The following is a 19,814-nucleotide window of genomic DNA, read 5'->3' on the forward strand; positions in this document are numbered from 1 at the left end:
TCATCATATGGGTTCGATAGTTATTTAGTTTTATTCTATGGATTGTTACGGACGCGGTGATACTATATATGTGGGGCTTGTGTTATGATTTAGACTTTTTTGAGCGTTATATGTCTCTTAATATGTTTTGGGGCTTATGGGCATTTTTAGTGATTTATAGAGTTATATTTTATTGAAAAACATTTTTATTTACATTTTAATTGATCCACAATGGGATATGAACAAGAAATCATCTGATTGCTTGTTCATTATAATACTCTGCAATACTCATGTATTGCAGGGTATTAGCAGTGCCAGCCTATGCAGAAGGAACCGCCTTCAGGCTTCTCTGGGGTCCCGATCGGACCCCAGAGGTGCCAAAACAGCGATCAGCCCCCCCCGAAAACGGCGCGGGGGTGGGTGGGGGGATGTTGCGATCGTGGGGTAAAGACCCCCGGAAGGCATGTTAAATGAGCCCACTCCGACCGCGGGTGTAGATTACCGTTGAAATCCCGCAGCTAACGATGCCGGTTCGGCTGCTATGCAGCTGTACTGCGCTGAGCGCTATTCGTGGGACTCAGCGCAGTATAGCTACAACGCAGAGCGCTAAGGGGTTAATATATATTTTTTTTCATTCATTGTTGATATAATATTTTGTTTTTATTATTTAGGTACACTGTTCATGAATATGTCTGTGCTGTTGCAAATTGTTTCCCATTCCGACGTTGAAATGTTTTGACTAAGCAAATAAAATACTGAAACAAAATTGTCCTTTTTTTACTCTTCTTCCATGTGTGGCACGTCTTCTAATAACCCCCAAAATGTTTTTTTATATTTCACAAGTTACCACTGTGTCATATCCCAGCTCTGGGCTAGACACTGCGACTCAGCTATAATTCTGTTACATCTTCAACAAGTCAGTTCACATACACACATCTAGGCATTAAAGGAAACCTACCACTGGATCCCGGCCTAAATCACCTTATAGAATCCTTTTTTTGCCTAAACTATCGGTTTTTGTCCGCAACCCGGGAGTGGAATCTAAGTGAACTCCTGGTCTTCGGGGAGTCACCAGGTCGCTCCATGGGTGTGACTAGGCCCGCGGCGGCAGCCAAAGTCGGGACACGGGGACCACGGGAAGGCAGTACCACAGATAGCAGGCAGGACCTCGGGATGGCTGGCAGGACCGCCACAGGACACCAGGACCGCCACAGGACACCAGGAACACGGGAGCACCACGGAACACCACAGAACACGGGAACAACACGGAACACGTGAATCACCATAGGAACACAGAAACACAGAGGCGTCTGGAAACGCTCAGGAAGGCTTTCTCTCCAGTAGAATGACCTGAAGATCCGGCAGGGGATGCTGGGAGTCGCCAGGCTATATAGCCAAGCCAGGAATGCCAGAGCCAATAAGGAGGACGCTGGCCCTTTAAGGCTGGGAGAAGTCCGCGCGCGCCCCCTCTAGTGGCAGGAGCACGCGACTGCAGGGAAGAAGCATGCGGCCTACACGCTGGGAGCCAGAGTGCAGGCCGGAGCCAGGAGAGGTAAGTGAGAACTGGGGGAGCGGGGACCACAGCAGCAGGCACGGGTGCACCCGCAATCCGTACCGAGGACTCTGGGGAGGCCGGTGGAGACTCTGGAGCGGCCTCAGGGGAGGCCGGTGGAGACTCTGGAGCGGCCTCAGGGGAGGCCGGTGGAGACTCTGGAGCGGCCTCAGGGGAGGCCGGTGGAGACTCTGGAGCGGCCTCAGGGGAGGCCGGTGGAGACTCTGGAGTGGAGTCTGGGGCGCCACTGGAGCAGCACTGGCAAGCTGTGGAGGCTGGGGCACCACTGGAGCAGCCGTGGGAAGCTGCGGAGTCTCTGGAGCATCCGTGGCAAGCTGCGGAGTCTCTGGAGCAGCACTGGCAAGCTGCGGAGTGTCTGGAGTAGCTGCGGGAAGCTGCGGAGCCACTGGAGGCTTGGGCGCTGCTGGAGCAGCTCTGGGAAGCTGCAGAGTCACGGGAGCAGCTCTGGGAAGCTGCAGAGTCACGGGAGCAGCTCTGGGAAGCTGCAGAGTCACGGGAGCAGCTCTGGGAAGCTGCAGAGTCACGGGAGCAGCTCTGGGAAGCTGCAGAGTCACGGGAGCAGCTCTGGGAAGCTGCAGAGTCACGGGAGCAGCTCTGGGAAGCTGCAGAGTCACGGGAGCAGCTCTGGGAAGCTGCAGAGTCACGGGAGCAGCTCTGGGAAGCTGCAGAGTCACGGGAGCAGCTCTGGGAAGCTGCAGAGTCACGGGAGCAGCTCTGGGAAGCTGCAGAGTCTCTGGGGATACTGAACCAGGCAGGAGGGGCGAAGTAGCCGAACTTGAGGTGGTTCAAACCTGGACTGGATTTTTCTCAGGAACTTGGTATAGGAGGCCATATCCGGGTCACCACTATCCATTAGAGGGGTAGCCCAGGCCAGGGTCTCTCCAGAGAGCAAACAGTAGATGAACGCCACCTTAGAACGTTCAGTGGAGTACTGGGAGGATAACTGTTCAAGGTGCTGTGAGCACTGGGAAATAAATCTCCTGCACAATTTGGGGTTGCCATCAAATTTGTCCGGCAAAAAATTTTCGGGTCCAGTCTCTACTGCCAAAAAACATTGTGGGGTGACTGAAGCAACGGGAGGAGTTATGGGAGCCTGCTGCTGGGAGGCAATCATCCGAAGAGTGGCAGCGAGTTTGTCCAAGAGTTCCTTTTGGACAGCAATCTTTTGGGATGCCGGGCGATGGTGCTAGGGAGGTCACCCAGTAGCAGGTACGGATCCTCAACACAGTCCATGGCTTTTGCACGATACAAGACCTTGGCAGAGTCCATGGCCGGATCTTACTGTCACAGTCTATGGGGATTAGTCCCTTAGGACTAAGTAAGTGGACTCCCTGGACCACCTCGGGAGATAACAACCTTAGCTGAACCCGGGAGCGGAGTCTAAATGAACTCCTGGTCTTCGACAGAGCCCGCAGCAAAGCGGGATGGTCTTGCAGCGGCGGGGAGTCACTAAGTCGCTCCACGGGTGCGATTAGGCCCGCGGCGGCAGCCAGGGTAGGGACACGGGGACCACGGGAAGGCAGTACCACAGATGGCAGGCAGGACCACGGGAAGGCAGGCAGGACCTCGAGATGGCTGGCAGGACCGCCACAGGACACCAGGACCGCCACAAGACACCAGGACAGCCACAAGACACCAAGAGCATGGGAGCATCAGGGAACAGAACATGGGAACAACACGGAACACAGGAATCACCATAGGAACACTGAAACACAGAGGCGTCTGGAAACGCTCAGGAAGGCTTTCTCTCCAGTAGAATGACCTGAAGATCCGGCAGGGGATGCTGGGAGTCGCCAGGCTATATAGCCGAGCCAGGAATGCCAGAGCCAATAAGGAGGACGCTGGCCCTTTAAGGCAGGGAGAAGTCCGCGCGTGCCCTCTCTAGTGGGAGCCAGAGTGCAGACCGGAGCCAGGAGAGGTAAGTGAGAGCTGGGGGAGCGGGGACCGCGGCAGCAGGCACGGGTGCACTCGCAATCCATACCGAGGATCCCGGGTGTAACCGTGACGATGTCCTGGGATCAGTGGTACAGAGCCCAGAGGATGGTGTGAGGAGGTCATTTTGGCCAGGATCAAGTGGTAGGTTTCCTTTAAAGCACCCTAGGGCAGTGATGGCGAACCTATGGCACAGGTGCCAGAGGTGGCACTCAGAGCCCTTTCTGTGGGCACCCGGGCCATTGCCCCAGCACACCAGACCGGACACAAAGAATCTTCCTGCAGGTCCAAGCAATTTAAAAGATGCTGCTTTCAGTCATATTTAAAGTGATACTTTGCTACTTGGGACTGTAGGAAGAGGGAGAATGAGTAGACAGGGCAAATTATCTTTGGAGGACCTCCTGCTGGCCCCAAAATTCCATCTTTCTACTGTGTTGCTGTCATCAGGAGGCCAATATGATTGAAAGTTTTTTAAGAACAGGGAGCAATAAGTTACTGCTTTAATTTTAAGGGGGGTTTTGGGTTGCAGTTTGGGCACTTGGCCACTAAAAGGTTCGCCATCACTGCCCTAGGGGGTATGAAAAATAGTAAAAAGAAAAAATATTAAATTACCCAAAAATCCCACTTTTTTGCCATTTGACACTGCAATTTTTATGTTACTTCATACTGTTTCTCATACATATGAATTTTGCTCACTATAGTCTACTATTGTATGAAACAATATACACACTTAAAATTGTAATGTGTAGAAGTTTTACTGGTTCAGGGTTTCGGGAAGCAATGAAAAACTATTTTTAAACTGAAATATAAGAATGGTTTTAATGCTCACCTTGTAATACTAAATATGTGTTTTCATTTTACAGTGTAAAGGACTCTCAAACATGTCTGAAATCCTCCATGAGTTGTTATGTGCCTCAGAGAAGGCTGCATGTATTGCTCGAGCATGTCGGCAGGAAGAAGCTCTATTTCAGCTCTTAATAGAAGAAAAAAAAGAAGATGAGAGGAATAAAAAGTTTCTGACAGATTTTAAAACACTGGCTGATGTCTTGGTTCAGGAGGTCATTAAACATGACCTTGGAAAAAAGGTATAGAGCTGTAAGTCTTGTATGAAATAATTTGGATGTCACCATTATCTAATATTGTAACACCTTAAAGGAGTTTCCATAATCATATCCACAGGCCCACAATTCAGTCCATCACAGATTAGCTGTTGGGAGATTGTCCGGGGCTGCCTTTCTCTCCCTCTCTTTGTTCCGCCTCCTCTTGGTCCCATAGATCACAGCTGAAGAGCAGCCAGGGCAACAGGACCAGGAGGAGGCGCGATCAGCTTCCTGCTACCTCCTCACATGTCTCTGGAGGAGTCATGTGAGGAGGTAGCACCTCCACTCGGCTGGCCCCGCCCCTCCTCCGAGTCACAGTTAGAGCACGGGAGAAGAAAGGATAAAATTAAAGAGGGGGAATTGGCTATAGGAAGGGGCATTATACGATATGGGGGCTATTAAGACCAATATTATACTATGTTTGGGGGTGGGGGAAAAGGGTGGAACCATAAATGTGGTTTACAAAAAAGGTGAGGGATTTTTTGTTGCTTTTTCTCTAGTCCAAAAGTTTTGAGTTGTGAAGAAGCTAATAACTTTCCTCAGCATACCTGAATCTAGATAAAAGTGTATGTGGGTTTAAAAGTTTTGTAAGTGCTAGATTTCCTTTAATAACTAGGAATTCAGTGCCAAATGGATAAATAGCATGGTATTAGAATGTCCACATGTTTGTCCTATTTGCATACTAAAATTGAGTGCTGAATATTTGTATATTTTGCCAAAAAAAAAGAGGAAGAGGCATGGAAAGAATTGGAAAGAAAAAAACTGTGTGGTAGTTAAAGGGGTTGTACAGCCATATACATGTTGTATATAAACTAAAGTGTGAACATAAACTAATTTAGTGTTATTAGCGATTCCTGACCATTCTGTAGATATTGAATACAGTAGTTACTGGGACCAAACTTGTTTTTATTACAGATCTCAACAGTAATGACTAGGAGACTTGCTTCAGCTCCAGTTGCGCATACGTGGAGAGAACGCTCTGATGCAGCTGTTTGTAGTCTCCAGCCTGCGGTGTGCGTACCGCAGGCTGAGCCAGCGGAGGGTATATGTGCGCACTGCAAGGCTTGCACTTTTAGTTTTACAGGCATTCAGCCAATAGCTGCCCTGTCCATTCTGTTGATGCAAGCAGACAGCTCCTTGGGAGTGGAGTATCCTGGGACTTGAAGTCCTTAGGCAGAATTACTCTGTCCAGGGCAAGCAAATATAAAAGGTAATAACGTTTTAAAAAACTATTCGCCACAGCAAATTTCTGAAAAACTATGGGTATTATAAAAATAGGGCATGTAATTATAATAGCCGGAAGTTTACAACCCCTTTAACTGCTGAGACTCCCATTGCTGTTTTACAAGGTCTCTGTTTCCCTTGGTATTTGTGGCATTTGTTGACATGGCCTTAATAGTAATGTCATGTCAAACAATGCAATGGCATGTGACATCTCAATAGTGATACACTGCAATATTTTTTCTTTGTTTCCTTAAAATTTACTGATTGTAAGTGTTTTAGTTTCCAGGTTTAGAAAAAAATGTGAGAGGAGAAGAATCCAATGAATTTACGAATGAACATGGTAGGTAATGGTAAATTCCTGTTGAAGGCATGCAACAAATGAATCTGATTCACTGCAGAATTTTGCTGTGGGAAAAAGCCAGCTAAATATGGCTGTGATTTCTCTGGGGGAAATGGTAGTGAATTCTGCAATGTAAAGCGGTTCAGTCTGTGGAAACTGGACTGTGTGCTGTGATACTGGCTTAGTGATAGAAAACAAAGGGTCGTTATCAATAGCACATTGCCAGATTGGCTTGACGTTACCAGTGGGATGCCACAGGGGTCAGTATTGGGTCCACCTTTTTTTAATATTTTTATTAATGATCTCTTAAAGATGATACTAAGCTCTGTAAGCTGAGGAATGGTCTGAGAAATGGCTGATGAGGTTTAATGTACATGCATGGAAAGTTGCACTTGGGTAAAGGAAATAAAAATTACAATTCTGTGTTAAATGATAAAAAATTTAGGCAAAACTGATGGGGTAAAAGACTTGGGGATATTGCTGGATAGGAAACTCAATTTCAGTGATTAGAGCCAGGCATCTGCTGCTAAAGCAAATAAAATTATGGGATGTATCAAGAGAGAAATAGATTCTCATGATAAGGACATAGTTTTGACTTTATACAAATCACTTGTCAAACGAGACATGGAATATTGGGGTTTATTTACTAAGGGTCCTGTTGGGTTTTCCGACTTTTCGGGGATCTTGCCGGCGGGAATTGTGTCGCACGCGATCAGATTTTGGCGCTTTGGCACCGGCTTTCATGCAACAGAAATCAGGGTGCGGCCCGTCGGACGATCCGACTGATTTGGACTGAGCACAGGATTTAACTTTCGTTTTGTGTAGCAAGATCAAGCACTGAAATGCACCAGGAAGAAGAAGGTTGACTCCGGCGGACCTGATTGGGGAAGCAACCAAGATTATTATAGGAATTGGGGGATGAGAATACGATGATACATTACAAAATTTGGGATTATTCAGTTTAGAAAAAAAACAACTGAGGGGACACCTAATTACAATGTACAAATAGATCTCCAATTCTCTCCAAAGATCTTTTTATACCTAGGCCTGTGGCCAGGACAAGGGGGGGCTTCCTCTACAATGGTTTTCTGAAACCCCATTTTATAACTACACATGGGAGACTTGTTAGCCACAAAATCCTGTATCCTAATTGTGCTTGAGTCTTTTCCCTCACTGTAAGATAGGGAGATTTCCAGTAAATAATTTGTATTTATATATTAAAAGAAATACAATTTTCCAATATAAGTCCAATGGATGTATGTAGCGATGTTGAGCGTTTGAATGGCGTTAGGACGACCCAATTGGTATTTTCAAGATCTTTTAATTTTATAAAATGGGTACACAATAATAAATAAATAAATAAAAGTCTATAAAATTAGTTCCGAACAACATGTTTCGCGCTCGAGCCGAGCACTTCTTCTGGTTCATACATATACATTGGAAATGAGAGACTATTTATATAACTGTGTTTTTATTAGGTTTTTTCATTTTTTCCATGCTTATACAACAGTAAAGAATGTTACATAGTCCACAATTGGAATACAGTATTAATACATCTGTTTTAAAACATAGTGAAGAGAGTAGGTCTTGCCAACCTACAAAGATTCATTTATACAATAAAGGGGGAATCCCCAGGAACCATATCATTAAGAGAACATAAGAAACAACTCCATAAAGAGAGAACAGAGTAAATCAACCAATGGGGGGATTTGACACAAGACAAGACACAAGGTGGAGGGAGGTGGTGGTTGATATCCGAACTAGCTGAGTGGTGGGTGCTTCCTGTCATGGAAGCTGTTTCCTAACAAACATTCCGCCCCGTCCAATAATCATCCCACGGAGCCCAGATGCCATTAAAGGTATCTACCTTATTTTGCAGGAGTGAAGTGAGATATTCCATAGTTCGGGTCTCTTGTATACGAGTACAGAGCTCCACTCTAGAAGGTGCTGTGGGTTTTTTCCACTTCGCGGAAATTAAACATTTTGCTGCAGTAAGGAGGTGCAGTAGCAGCCTAGATGAGTGTTTACGCAGTCCTGCCGGGTAGAGATTCAGTAAACATACACTGGGGTCCGTGGGGATCTGACACTTGAGAACCGAGGATAGAATACTCGTAACGGTGGACCAGTAAGGTTGTATAACTGGGCAGAGCCAAAATATAAGTGGCACATCAGCCCCCCCTGCCCCACACTGCCAGCAAGTATCAGGTGAATCAGGGTAAACTCGATGCAGTAGTGCCGGTGTGTGGTACCATAACATTAGTAATTTATACTGATTTTCCTTGTACTGGACGCACTGTGACGTCTTCGCTGCTCTATTCCATACTTGTTGCCATGTTTCCAATGGCAGTTCTCTGCCCAAGAAAGATTCCCACTTCCTCATATAGGTATGTTTTGGTATTTCTTTCGGGTTGGGGTTTATTAGTATTCTGTAGATTGTGGAGATGAGCCCTGCTGTGGATGTGTTCAACTTACAAAGTCGCTCAAAGTCTGTGGGTATAGATACTGTCAGTGAACCATATAGGGAGGAGAGAAAAGATTTAATTTGTAGGTAACTAAACATAGCTTGAGATGGTAAGCTAAATCAGTCTACCAGATCTGGAAACTCTAAAATCATTTTTGAGCCTGCTTCAATAATATCCGCAAAGCGAAACAAGCCCTTTTGGTGCCATGGCCTAGACATAGGGCCCGTGAGGCTCGATGGGAGGAGTGGGTTATATAAGAAGGAAGTCATAGGGGAGTGGGTGGATTCCAAGGGAAAAAGTTTGCTGCATTTCAACCAAATGGATCTGGTATGGTTCATGGGACCTAGGAGTGCAACCTCTGGTGGGGCTGAGGCAGTTGCCCAAAGATAGGCGTTCAGGTGTGTTGGAGCACACCACAATTTTTCTATCTCCATCCATTTGGAGTACGCGAGGAGAGTGGACCAGGCTGGAATTCTACGCAGATGCGCTGCCCAATAATACTTAAGCAGGTCCGGCACACCTAGACCACCCCTATCCCTTGGTTGAACCATTAATGTACGCGCTAGTCTATGGCGCTTGTGGGCCCATATAAAGTGCATTAGTGAAGCCTGTATTTTCCTGAGAGTTGTTAGAGGAACCGGGATCGGTAGGGTTTCGAAATGGTACATAAATTTTGGAAGGATAGTCATTTTAACTGCCGTGATTCTACCGAAAAAAGAGATCGGTAGTGAGTTCCATTTTTGCAATAGAGTCTTTACCGATTCAATCAGGGGGGGATAGTTTTGAGTATATAATGTTTTGTAAGTAGGGGTGAGTCGGATGCCCAGGTATTTTAAGGATAACGTCTGACATCTATAATTGTAATTCGCTTTCAATAAGGTAAGTGTAGGCTGAGGTAAATTGAGAGGTAAGGCTTCTGTTTTACTAATGTTAACCTTATAGCCTGATAGTCTACCGTAAGTGTCTAGTAATCTGTGCAGATTTGGGAGCGTAGTGTGAAGTTGAGTGAGGGTCAGTAGGATATCGTCCGCAAAGAGCGAGAGCTTAAACTCTTTATCCCTTACTAGCACTCCCCTGACATCTACAGATCGCCGAATGGTTGCCGCTAGCGGTTCTATACATAGGATGTATAGAAGAGGGGATAGTGGGCAGCCTTGGCGCGTCCCATTACGTATTGGGAACCTGGAGGACGTAATGTGGGGTAGTTTGATTGAGGCAGAGGGGAAAAGATACAAATTCTTAATTGCCTCTAGAAAAGGACCCTGAAGGCCATATGCCCTCATGGTCCGTAGCATAAAAGACCATCCCAGGCGGTCAAAGGCCTTCTCTGCATCGAGGCTCAAAAGGAGGGCCTCACTTTTAGTTTTATTGACTACCTCAATCAAATCAATGGTTCTCCTCGTATTATCCCCCCATTGCCGAGACGGGACAAATCCAACTTGGTCCTTGTGAATTAGCTGAGTGATCCATTGTAGGAGCCTATTGACCAATATTTTCGTGAAAATCTTATAGTCCGCATTTAATAATGCGATGGGCCGATAGTTGGAGCAGTCCAGTGGGTCTTTGTCAGGTTTGGGAATTAGGGTGATATACGAGTATGACATTTCTTGTGGGATGTGCGTCCCCTGGAGGAAGGCGTTATAAAGTTTAAGTAGGTGGGGGGAAAGAATGGAGTGATATGTTTGATAATATAGGTATGTGAATCCGTCTGGGCCTGGGGATTTGCCCGATGGGAGGGATTTTACAACCTCTGCTAGTTCTTCCGCCTCAATAGGGGTGTTGAGGGACATCAATGCTTCAGGGGAGAGGCGGGGGAGGTCACATGACTGCAGACATGAGTCGATTTGGGAGTCGCGCAGGGCAGGATCTGAAGGCAATGCGTTCGGCAGATCATACAGCTTTGAGAAATATGTTTGAAAAATATCTGATATTTCCTGAGGGTCATAGGATATGGATCCATCTGGGCGCCGAAGGGAGTGGGAGTGTCGATCTACTAGATTTTTCTGACAATTGCCTCGCTAGTAGAGTATGGGCTTTGTTGCCTCTCTCATAGTATTTTTGCTAAGAATAAAGCAGAAGTTTCTCTATGTGTGTGATAGTAAGTTCCTTTAATTTGGCTCTGACTTCCACTACTTTTTTAAGGAGGGGTCTGGATGGATTTAGTAAGAGGGCATCCTCTAAAGAGCGAAGTTGGGTCTGCAATTCTATCTTGGTTTTATTTTGTTCTTTTTTTGCAGCAGCCGCCAGCGAGATACATTTTCCCCTCACCATCATTTTGTGTGCTTCCCAGCACATTGGCAATGACATAGAATCCGCTGTGCTCTGAAAGTGTTTAGTGATTACCTCGGTCAATGCATCTCGCTGGAGGGGCTTTTTCAGAAGAGATTCGTTAAGTCTCCAATGACATGCTCTTATGCACGGGTTGGAGGCATTTAGTTCTAGTATTAGGGGGGCATGATCCGACCATGTTATGGGGCCTAAATTTGACTTTTTCATAATCCGTAGAAGTTGTATGGATCCAAAGAAATAATCTATCCTAGTGTGTGTTCCATGTGGTGGGGAGTAGAAGGAGAAGGAGCGATCTTTTGGGTTGTCTATTCTCCACAAGTCATAGAGCCCTTGCTGTCTGAGAAGCATCCGAAATTCTCTTGTGAGTCTAATGAGGGTGGGAGATGGAGGTGCATTTTGTTCTGCTAAGCGGTCCATGTGTGCCGAAAAAGGCAGGTTAAAGTCGCCCCCCATGAGTAACATTGCTGGTGAGAATCTAGATAGGCGCTTAAAGACTTTTCTAAGGAATCTCAATTGGCCCGTATTGGGTGCATTACATAGAGTGATAGGTATCCCCTTGAGGGACCCGTGTATAATGATATATCTTCCCTTTGGGTCCAATATTGTCTCAGTAACCTGGAGGGGACATGAAGCCGCTATTAACACAGCTACTCCTCCCCGCCGTCTTTCTCCCACAGCCATGTATGATAGGGGGTACATGCCTTTCGCAAAAGCGCATGATCCTGAGGCATCAAAATGAGTTTCCTGCAAAAACACGGTCTCTGCCCCCTGTGCCCGCATTTCTAATAAGGTCATGCGTCTTTTCGCATTGGAGTTTAACCCTTTAACATTTAGTGACAGAATCTTAACCATGATGCTGGCGGCGAGGATAGAGGACGCAGATGGTACCTTTCATCCCTGGTGAGGTGGGTGACATTGCAGTTCAACGATCGTGTGTTACCAGGGAGGGGCCACGTTTGTTTGGCTAGTAGCAGATACCTAGATAGAGACACAAGAGGAGAGGTGGGAGGGAAAGGGGAACAATAACAAAATAACACTTTGAGTGTTAGACATAACCAATCAACGTCTTTACAGACTAATTTTGGTATGAGTGTTTTTAACGGTGGTCTGTGGGGGCAGTGGAAAACCCACAGTCCCCCCCAGGCCAACCCTAGACACCCTACAAAAGAAAGGGGCATACCATAAATTTAACAATTAATACTTAACGTATAGAAAGTAGTGAAAAGTAGGAGGTTACTCGCCGGTCCCTCCGATCACCAAAGCTTCCTGGGGGAACCAAGAGCGTCCATGGTCAAAGTTGAGGAAAAAGATTGTCTTCCGGTGACATAAATCAGGTGTTTGAGTCCTTCAGGTGGCGCCGGGGTGATGGACGATTCCTTTTCCTTTGTACCTAGGACCATTCCGGGGGCGGAGCTGCCGGGGGTGGTGATATGTCCCAATCTTGAATTTCCGGGATATCCACCTCCAATGTATGACAGAAGGACTGTAGATCAGCGTGAGACTGTAGCAGTGCCGTCTGGCCGTTTTTGGTTACCATCAGTGCAAAGGGGAATCCCCAACGATAAGGGATCTTGTTGTCCCGTAGTTTAAGTAATAGAGGCTTTAGTTGACAACGTTTGTGCAATGTTATCCAAGAGAGATCTGCGAAGACTTGGACTTGAACTCCGTCAAAGATGAGGGGATTGGTTTTTCTAGCTTTGAGCATTATTTGCTCCTTGAGCTCATAGTCCGTTACGCAGCACACTATATCTCTTGGCCTAGTCGCTGAACCCCGTGGGCCCAAAGCTCTGTGGGCTCTGTCAAACTTGATCTTATGAGCTGGGGGTTGGTCTAGGATTTGGTTGAATAAAGCTTCCAAGAGACTTTTAACATTTTCAGCACCTCGTGGTTCCGGTACTCGGATGTTATTGCGGCGCCCTCGGTTGTCGAGGTCCTCGATTTGTCGGTTCATGTCTCTTATGACCGTTGCTTGAGTGGCCACATTCTCTTGTAGCTGTGAGATATATACTCTGGTATCATCATGAGACTTCTCAATGCCGTCCACCCTGTCAACTGGAGAGCGCAGATCTTGTCTGACTGAGGCTAGTTCTTTGCGGAAGGTGTCTTTAACATCCTCAATTAACCCCCTAAAGTATGCTTTCGTTGGTAAGCTTTGAAGCAGGGCCTGCAAGTCAGGTGGAAAGGGGTACGAGAGTTTAGCAGGTGAGCCTTCTGTAGACTCCGGACTGTGTGGTGATTGCCAGGGGTCAGATCTGGCGAGCAGTCCAGTAAGTGAAGGTGTAGCACTCAGATCATTCTCTTGTGAGTCAGCCCAGCTCACTCCGGTAGAAGAGTCTATAGTAGCCACTGTATGGACTCTTTGATCACATCGGGATGGGCAGCCCAGCATATTCTCTGGGGATTGTCGTCTGCCTTGGGGCAGTGGGCTTGTCCTAGGGTCTATTGCAGGCTTGGGTTCTTGGTATGGCTCAGCCGTCTTCATGGGGGGCTCCCACCCCAGCGGCTCTCCACCCTCCTGATGGTTGCGTAAGGGGGAGGCCGCCGTATGAGGTACCGGGGAGTGTGGCTTCTCTGGCTTGTGTAGGAGTAGGAGAGGGGGGAACTCTGCCAAGCTGGGGATTCCCGTGGGTTCAAGCTGGGGGGGCCCCAGTATCTCAACAGCCCCTCCTGATGCAGCACGACCTCTACCCTCCTGATGACTGTGTAAGGGTGAGGCCGCGCTGTGAGTCCCTGAGGAACATGGAGACTCACACCTGGAGATGCCGGAGTGCCCCAAAGCCCCTGTATCCGGCTCCGTTGCAGCACAATCCCCACCCTCCTGATGGATGTGTAAGGGGGAGGCTGCGCTGTTTCCCGCTGCTAAAGTAGCCCAAGATGGCGGCGGAGGTGAGCTGCGCTCATTCTCCTGGGCTGACGGTGTCTGGCCCGTGAGCGGTTTCCTTACCGCAGCTTGTGGCGGCGCCTGCCTGCACTGAGGTGAGGGGTCCGGAGGAGCCTGGCTGCTGGTACCTGAGGCCTGCGGGGAGACTTGCAGGAGGCTGGTGGCTACCATTCTGTTCGCGCCAGTCCGCGCACGTGGAGGAAGAGGCCGCGTCCCCGCTGCTGGCCTGGCGCCAGATCCCGATGTGCCGGTAAGGTAGCGATCCATCGTTGGGTCCGGGTTCGTAGGGGGTCCCGAAGTGGTTTGGCCCCGCTTGGGACCTTTTCTGGTCTGCCCTGCCAGGTTAGCGCTGCTGATTAAGCTTGTGTTCGGTGATCGGGCACGGGAGCTGCGGAGCACACGTCCTACTCCATCAAGCTCTAGGACACGCCCCATGAGAGACTATTTAAATAAACCGGTGTCATCTCATTGGTGAATGACAGTATCCGGTAATTAGCATAGTTACATAAGCTTGAGATGAACAATACAGATGATAAAATAACATACAACTTCATTTTAGAGTTAAAAAACATATTTAGAGACAAAAATTCATTGTGAACTCATAATATTATTATACATACAGAGCATTAAGATAGACTTGATCTTGTGGGCAATGGAAAGCTGCAGGAAGCAGAAAAAACTACAGGTACGGATCCCTGCTTAGGACATGAGAAACTACAACTACGGAAGTCGGAATAGGACAAAAAGGCTAACGTGGTGTACAATGGATCGGAATAAGTGAATGAGTAAAGCCGCTGGGTGTGAGAAGAGTTTTGATGCATGTTTTCAGAGGATCGTCTCATTGGCCTCATTGAGGCCATAAGGGACAAGGGTGTTTAACGTATATAACCAATATAACTCGCGCCTACACAGTAATTGAAAGCGATTGGGTGCTGTGTCAGGTATATGGTCTATGGGCATCATGGATAAGGGAAATTTAACCTGGGGGTGAAATATACTGCAGTGTTTTGATACACCTTGTAGCAGATATTTCTTTTTTACATTTTCCCTGTGTTTATTGAGACGGGTGCGTATAGCTTGGACAGTACATCCGACATACTGGAGGTGACATATCTGGCATTCAATAATATAAATGACATATTTTGTTTCACAAGACATATTTAGCGGGATAGTGAATGTTTCCTTGGTTCAGTTGCAAATAAATGAAGAACCCGTTTTTATAGATACACAGCAGAGGCACCTTTTTTACCACATTTTAAGATGCGTCCCTTTTTTGTTTTGTTGGGATGTAGTGGCTTTTTATGTTGTCTTATGACGCTAGGAGCCAGCAGATTTTTGATAGTGGCTGCTCTCCTGTATGTGATTTTGGGATGGTTGGGTAAAAGGTCTCGTAAGTATGTGTCGTTGGTGAGAATGTTTTTGAACGGCATCCCTGATCTCTTGAGATTTGTCATTATATTTTGTGATGAAATTTGTATTTGATAGCTGGTGTTTGATATATTGTGTTTCCAATATACAGTGTGTGCAGAATTATTGGGCAAGTTGTATTTGAGAGGATTCTTTTTATTATTGAACAACAACTATTTTCTTAATTAACCCAAAAGACTCATAATATATATCTTAGAATGATATTTGTTTGTGCAGGAAAATATTACTGTGCAGAATTATTAAGCAACTTAATAAAAACCAAAAATATACCCATATCACTTGTATATTTTCACATGGCAAACCAATATAACAACATAAAATAAACATTTCTGACATTCAAAAACAAATCAGTGACCAACATAGTCACCTTTCTTCACAATGACACTCAAAAGTTTTCCATAGATTCTGTCAGTTGCTTGGTCTGTTTACAATCAACATTGCATGCAGCAGCCACCACAGCCTCCCATACACTTGCCAGCTTTATGCTTGATTCTCCTCAACTCCTTAAGTGCATTCATTTTGCGCCTTCTTTTTTCAACACGCTTCTCGCAACCCTGGCTTTTTGCCATAAAATGCTTGATTGTTCGGTGATTACGCTTCAAAAGTTTTGCAAGACTGCTGTATCTTTATGACAGAGAGGCAGCACGCAGGGTCAAAGAGCTGCTTCTGTCTCTGTGCGTCACTCACTACATGTCTGGCGCTGCTGGTGTTATATGAAGGGCAGCGTCTGCAGGTACCGGCATCATTACCTGTGCTTTGCGGCACTGCTGAACATCCATCCCTGTGCTGAAGGAAGGAAGGAGGAGACCGCAAGCGCACCAATGCCAGGTAAGTAAATCCTTTTTTTTTAAAATTTTTTTATTGCTGGGGCACTGTTTTGGAGGCTGTACCTTTTGTAGCATAGTAGATACTAATGTAGGGGAAGGGGGGCACTGTTTATAATTGATATTATTAATGTCTCAAATAGACATTAATAATCATCTCTGGTTTTAAATGGGTGGGGGCCACTATCTCTCTATTGATGGCGAACATTGGGGCTCATTTACGCACTTCCGTCGGGTTTCCCGAATATTTCCGATTTGCGCCGAAATGCCATGGGATTTTGGCGCACAGATCGGATTGTGTCGCATCGGCTCCGGCTTTCACGCGACAGAAATCAGGGGACAACCCGACGGATTCGGAAAAAACGCTGAATTTTAAAAGAATTTGTGTCACAAGAAAAGCACTTACATGCACCGGGATGAAGAAGGTGAACTCCGGCAGACCTCGGCACAGCAGCGACACCTGCTGGATATTAGGCGCACGGACCTTAGTGAATCCCGGCAGACCCAAATCAGCGTTGGACAACGCGCCGCAGGATCGGGACTGGACCGGGTAAGTAAATGTGCCCCATTGACTATAATAATTAGGAAGTGCTAGCCCTAATATTCATTTTTTTGGTGGAAGGGGGGCCTGCCTCAGCACTGTCTCTAATATTATTAATTAGGTGAAGTTCTCTGTTATCATTCATTGGGGGCGCTGTACTAAACAATATACAGTATATAGTAGTATTATTCTTTTACATAGGGGGCAGTATTATAGTAGTTATATTCTTGTACATAGGGGGTAGTATTATAGTAGTTATATTCTTGTACATAGGGAAAAGTATATTAGTAATTATATTCTTGGACCACACTTAATGGCCCTGATCCTACACACTAATGGGGCCACTTTAAGATTTTTTTACAGGGCCACTATTAATTCCTAGTCTGCACCTGCGTCTGTTCTCTATCTGTGTACAGCTTTCAGCTGTATTGGAGCTTCTAGTTACGCCATTGCTTCTCTATATGTCAATACTATGAACCTGCGCCCAGGAAATTAGATATTTACAATTGTCCACTTTATACCACACTATATAATTATTTCTAAATTGTATACAGATTAATCTCCTAAGTAAATCTGCCCCATTATGTCCTTATTCAGAGTCTCAGTATAACACAAAGTAAATGCACAATCGTAGCTGTTTATAATGTAAATGCCAGCCTAGCACGACCTCTCAACTTTTAAAAGTAGATAATCCTCATAGGCAAGTGATGTTCATGTCCTTATAGACACCACATAGGGGCACATTTACTAAGGATTCCATCGTGGAGATACCTGCTTTCCGTGGGGGCATAAGTTCCACGTTTTGCCCCCCTCCTCTGACCGGCTCCCCAGTTGAGATCTTCCACCAGATGGTTATCAAGGATATTAGGTCCCTTTTATATCCAGTGGCTCCTAGGAACCTCACTGAGGGTGAGTCACGTGCCCTCAGCTGGTTGAAGACCCGCACTGATATATTGGTAAAGCCGTCCGATAAGGAGGGCAACGTGGTCCTGATGACCAGAGATTATTATGAAAGAGAAGCCATGCGGCAACTAAAGGATAGGTCCACGTACACCTCCTTAGACAGTAATCCTACCGTAAAATTTCAAACAAGATTACGAGACTTCATTAGGTGGAGTTAGAGTAATAGTATTTTGTCGGAACGCACAGCTGAAAAACTCTTCCCAATGAGCCCGAAATACCCGTGTTGGTACTTTTTACCCAAAGTACATAAGACCTTTGTAAATCCCCCCCCGGTCGTCCGATTATGGCGGGCATCGGTTCGTTGTTTGAGCCCCTATCCCAATTTTTAGACTGGCTGTTACGTCCCCTGCTTCCCGAGATTCCATCCTATTTGAAGGACACTAATTCCTTTTTGAAGGTAATCCATGACATACATTGGCAAGAGGGATACTACCTGGCATTTGTCGATGTTGAGAGTTTATATACACGGATCCTGCAGGAGCTAGGAGTGGAGAGTGTCCGGGACGTATTGATAAATGCTGGTCAAAGTAGCACTTACATTGATTTTGTGTGTAACGGACTTCGCCTTGTCTTATCCCACAATGCCTTCACCTTTGATGGTAGATGGTATGTCCAGGACACGGGAACCACAATGGGTACCCCTGTCGCCTGCACCCTCGCCAATATTTTTTTGGCCTGTTTCGAGGGTCGCTACATTTTCTCTATGGACAACCCATATACCAGGTTGAAGGCATTCCACAGATATGTGGATGATATTTTTATTGTATGGGAGGGTGATGAGCAGTCCTTTATGGACTTTGTAGAGTACCTCAATCGGGTCAACCAGATGAACATGAAATTTACTGCAGTCTTTGGTGGGACTGAGTTAGACTTCCTGGATGTTAAGGTAAAAGAGGTGAATGGCAAACTCTGTACCTCGGCCTATAGGAAACCCACAGCCACTAATTCACTTCTCCACTACACTAGTCACCATCCGCAACACACCAAGGAAGGTCTGCCCTATAGCCAATTTCTGCGTCTTAGGAGACTCAATAGCAAGGATACTATTTTCCGCATGCAAGCAGAGGAGCTAAAATCCAGCGAGGATATCCTGTCCCCTTGTTTGACATGGCCCGGTGCAGGGCCGAAAAAGTACCCCGCAAAAATCTCCTTAAAAAAGAAGGGAAGAGCGGTGATAGACGTTTCATCTTCACCTTTGATTATGGCCCGTACCAGTCTGCTATAAAATCTGCCATCAACAAACACAGGCATATACTTAAGCAAGACCCCCAGTTGGCAGAACTCACCACCCATAGACCCATTGTAGCCTTCAGAAAATGTACCACCTTACAAGACAACTTAGTCTGGAGCAGGTACTCTTCCCCTCGTGATGATTGGCTACAGAGAGGTATCCCTAAGGGCAATTTTAAGTGCGGGTCCTGTAGCCATTGTAACTTCAATAGCCAAGCCAAGCATGTCACTTTTGGAGGCGTCACCTAAAGGGTTAATACCTTCATTTCGTGTAGATGGACCTTTTGTCCATGTCAAAGGTACTACATTGGCAAAACGATCAGAAGCCTTTTTATTAGATTCAGAGAACACAAGAGGTCTGTAATCACAGGGAATGTGGGGACCGTTCTCTCAACCGCTTACACCGTGAAAGCAAGTGAATTATGAAATTTGGAGCCATGGGTGCATTGGGACTGAATGATCGTAACGACATGAAAGTCATTCTTTAAGCCTCTACACAATGTTTGAAGATTATATATTTTGCTGATTCGTGTACAAACGCAGACAAAGCCGCACCCACCGGGGCGGGCTGTGGCCCGATTGCATCGCCGTTTCTATGGGTGATGAGGAACGAGCTGCCGGTGTTTTGCGTTTCCATAGAAACGCCGATGCGGTCAGGCCGCGGCCCGCCCTGGTGGGTGCAGCTTTGTCTGCGTTTGCGTTTTCAAACGCAGACAAAGCGGTGCGTGTGGCACCAGCCTTAGTTGCTTGTAGCACGTCAGAGCTGATCTGTGGGCAGATGGTTTCAGGGTGCACGGTACCATATCAACAGGGGTCCGTCTGGCAACCTAACATTAACTGCCCCTGTTTAACCCTAACGTCTTGCCCATTGTCAAATTAAGTGATCTCACACTGCATGTTTGCCGTGTCTCTTGAAATACACAGGCGTACGAAGCTCACTGTATACTCGGCTCGAGTGAGTGTCTCTCTATGCATCAGGCACTCTCACAATTAACATTTTGTTGACACATTTGTTGACAGATTATAATTGTTTTCATTAAAAGATAAA

General features: G+C 46.3%; 1 protein-coding gene across 5 annotated transcripts in view; it reads left to right on the forward strand.

The window, feature by feature from the left end:
• The window catches only part of INPP1 (inositol polyphosphate-1-phosphatase), a 174,094-nt gene that overhangs the window by 32,901 nt on the left and 121,379 nt on the right, over window positions 1–19,814 (forward strand). For 4 of the 5 annotated variants that reach the window (XM_072120965.1, XM_072120962.1, XM_072120966.1 and 1 more), the window contains 2 exons: window positions 4,348–4,569; window positions 6,088–6,148. In XM_072120965.1, the coding sequence (XP_071977066.1) occupies window positions 4,366–4,569; window positions 6,088–6,148 (265 nt within the window). In that variant the 5' untranslated portion in view covers window positions 4,348–4,365. Of the gene's footprint in view, window positions 1–4,347; window positions 4,580–6,087; window positions 6,149–19,814 lie in introns of those variants that run through there. The other variant, XM_072120967.1, reaches the window with a different exon arrangement.

This window comes from Engystomops pustulosus, chromosome 8 (genome assembly GCF_040894005.1).
Source record: "Engystomops pustulosus chromosome 8, aEngPut4.maternal, whole genome shotgun sequence".
Taxonomy (NCBI): Eukaryota; Metazoa; Chordata; class Amphibia; order Anura; family Leptodactylidae; genus Engystomops; species Engystomops pustulosus.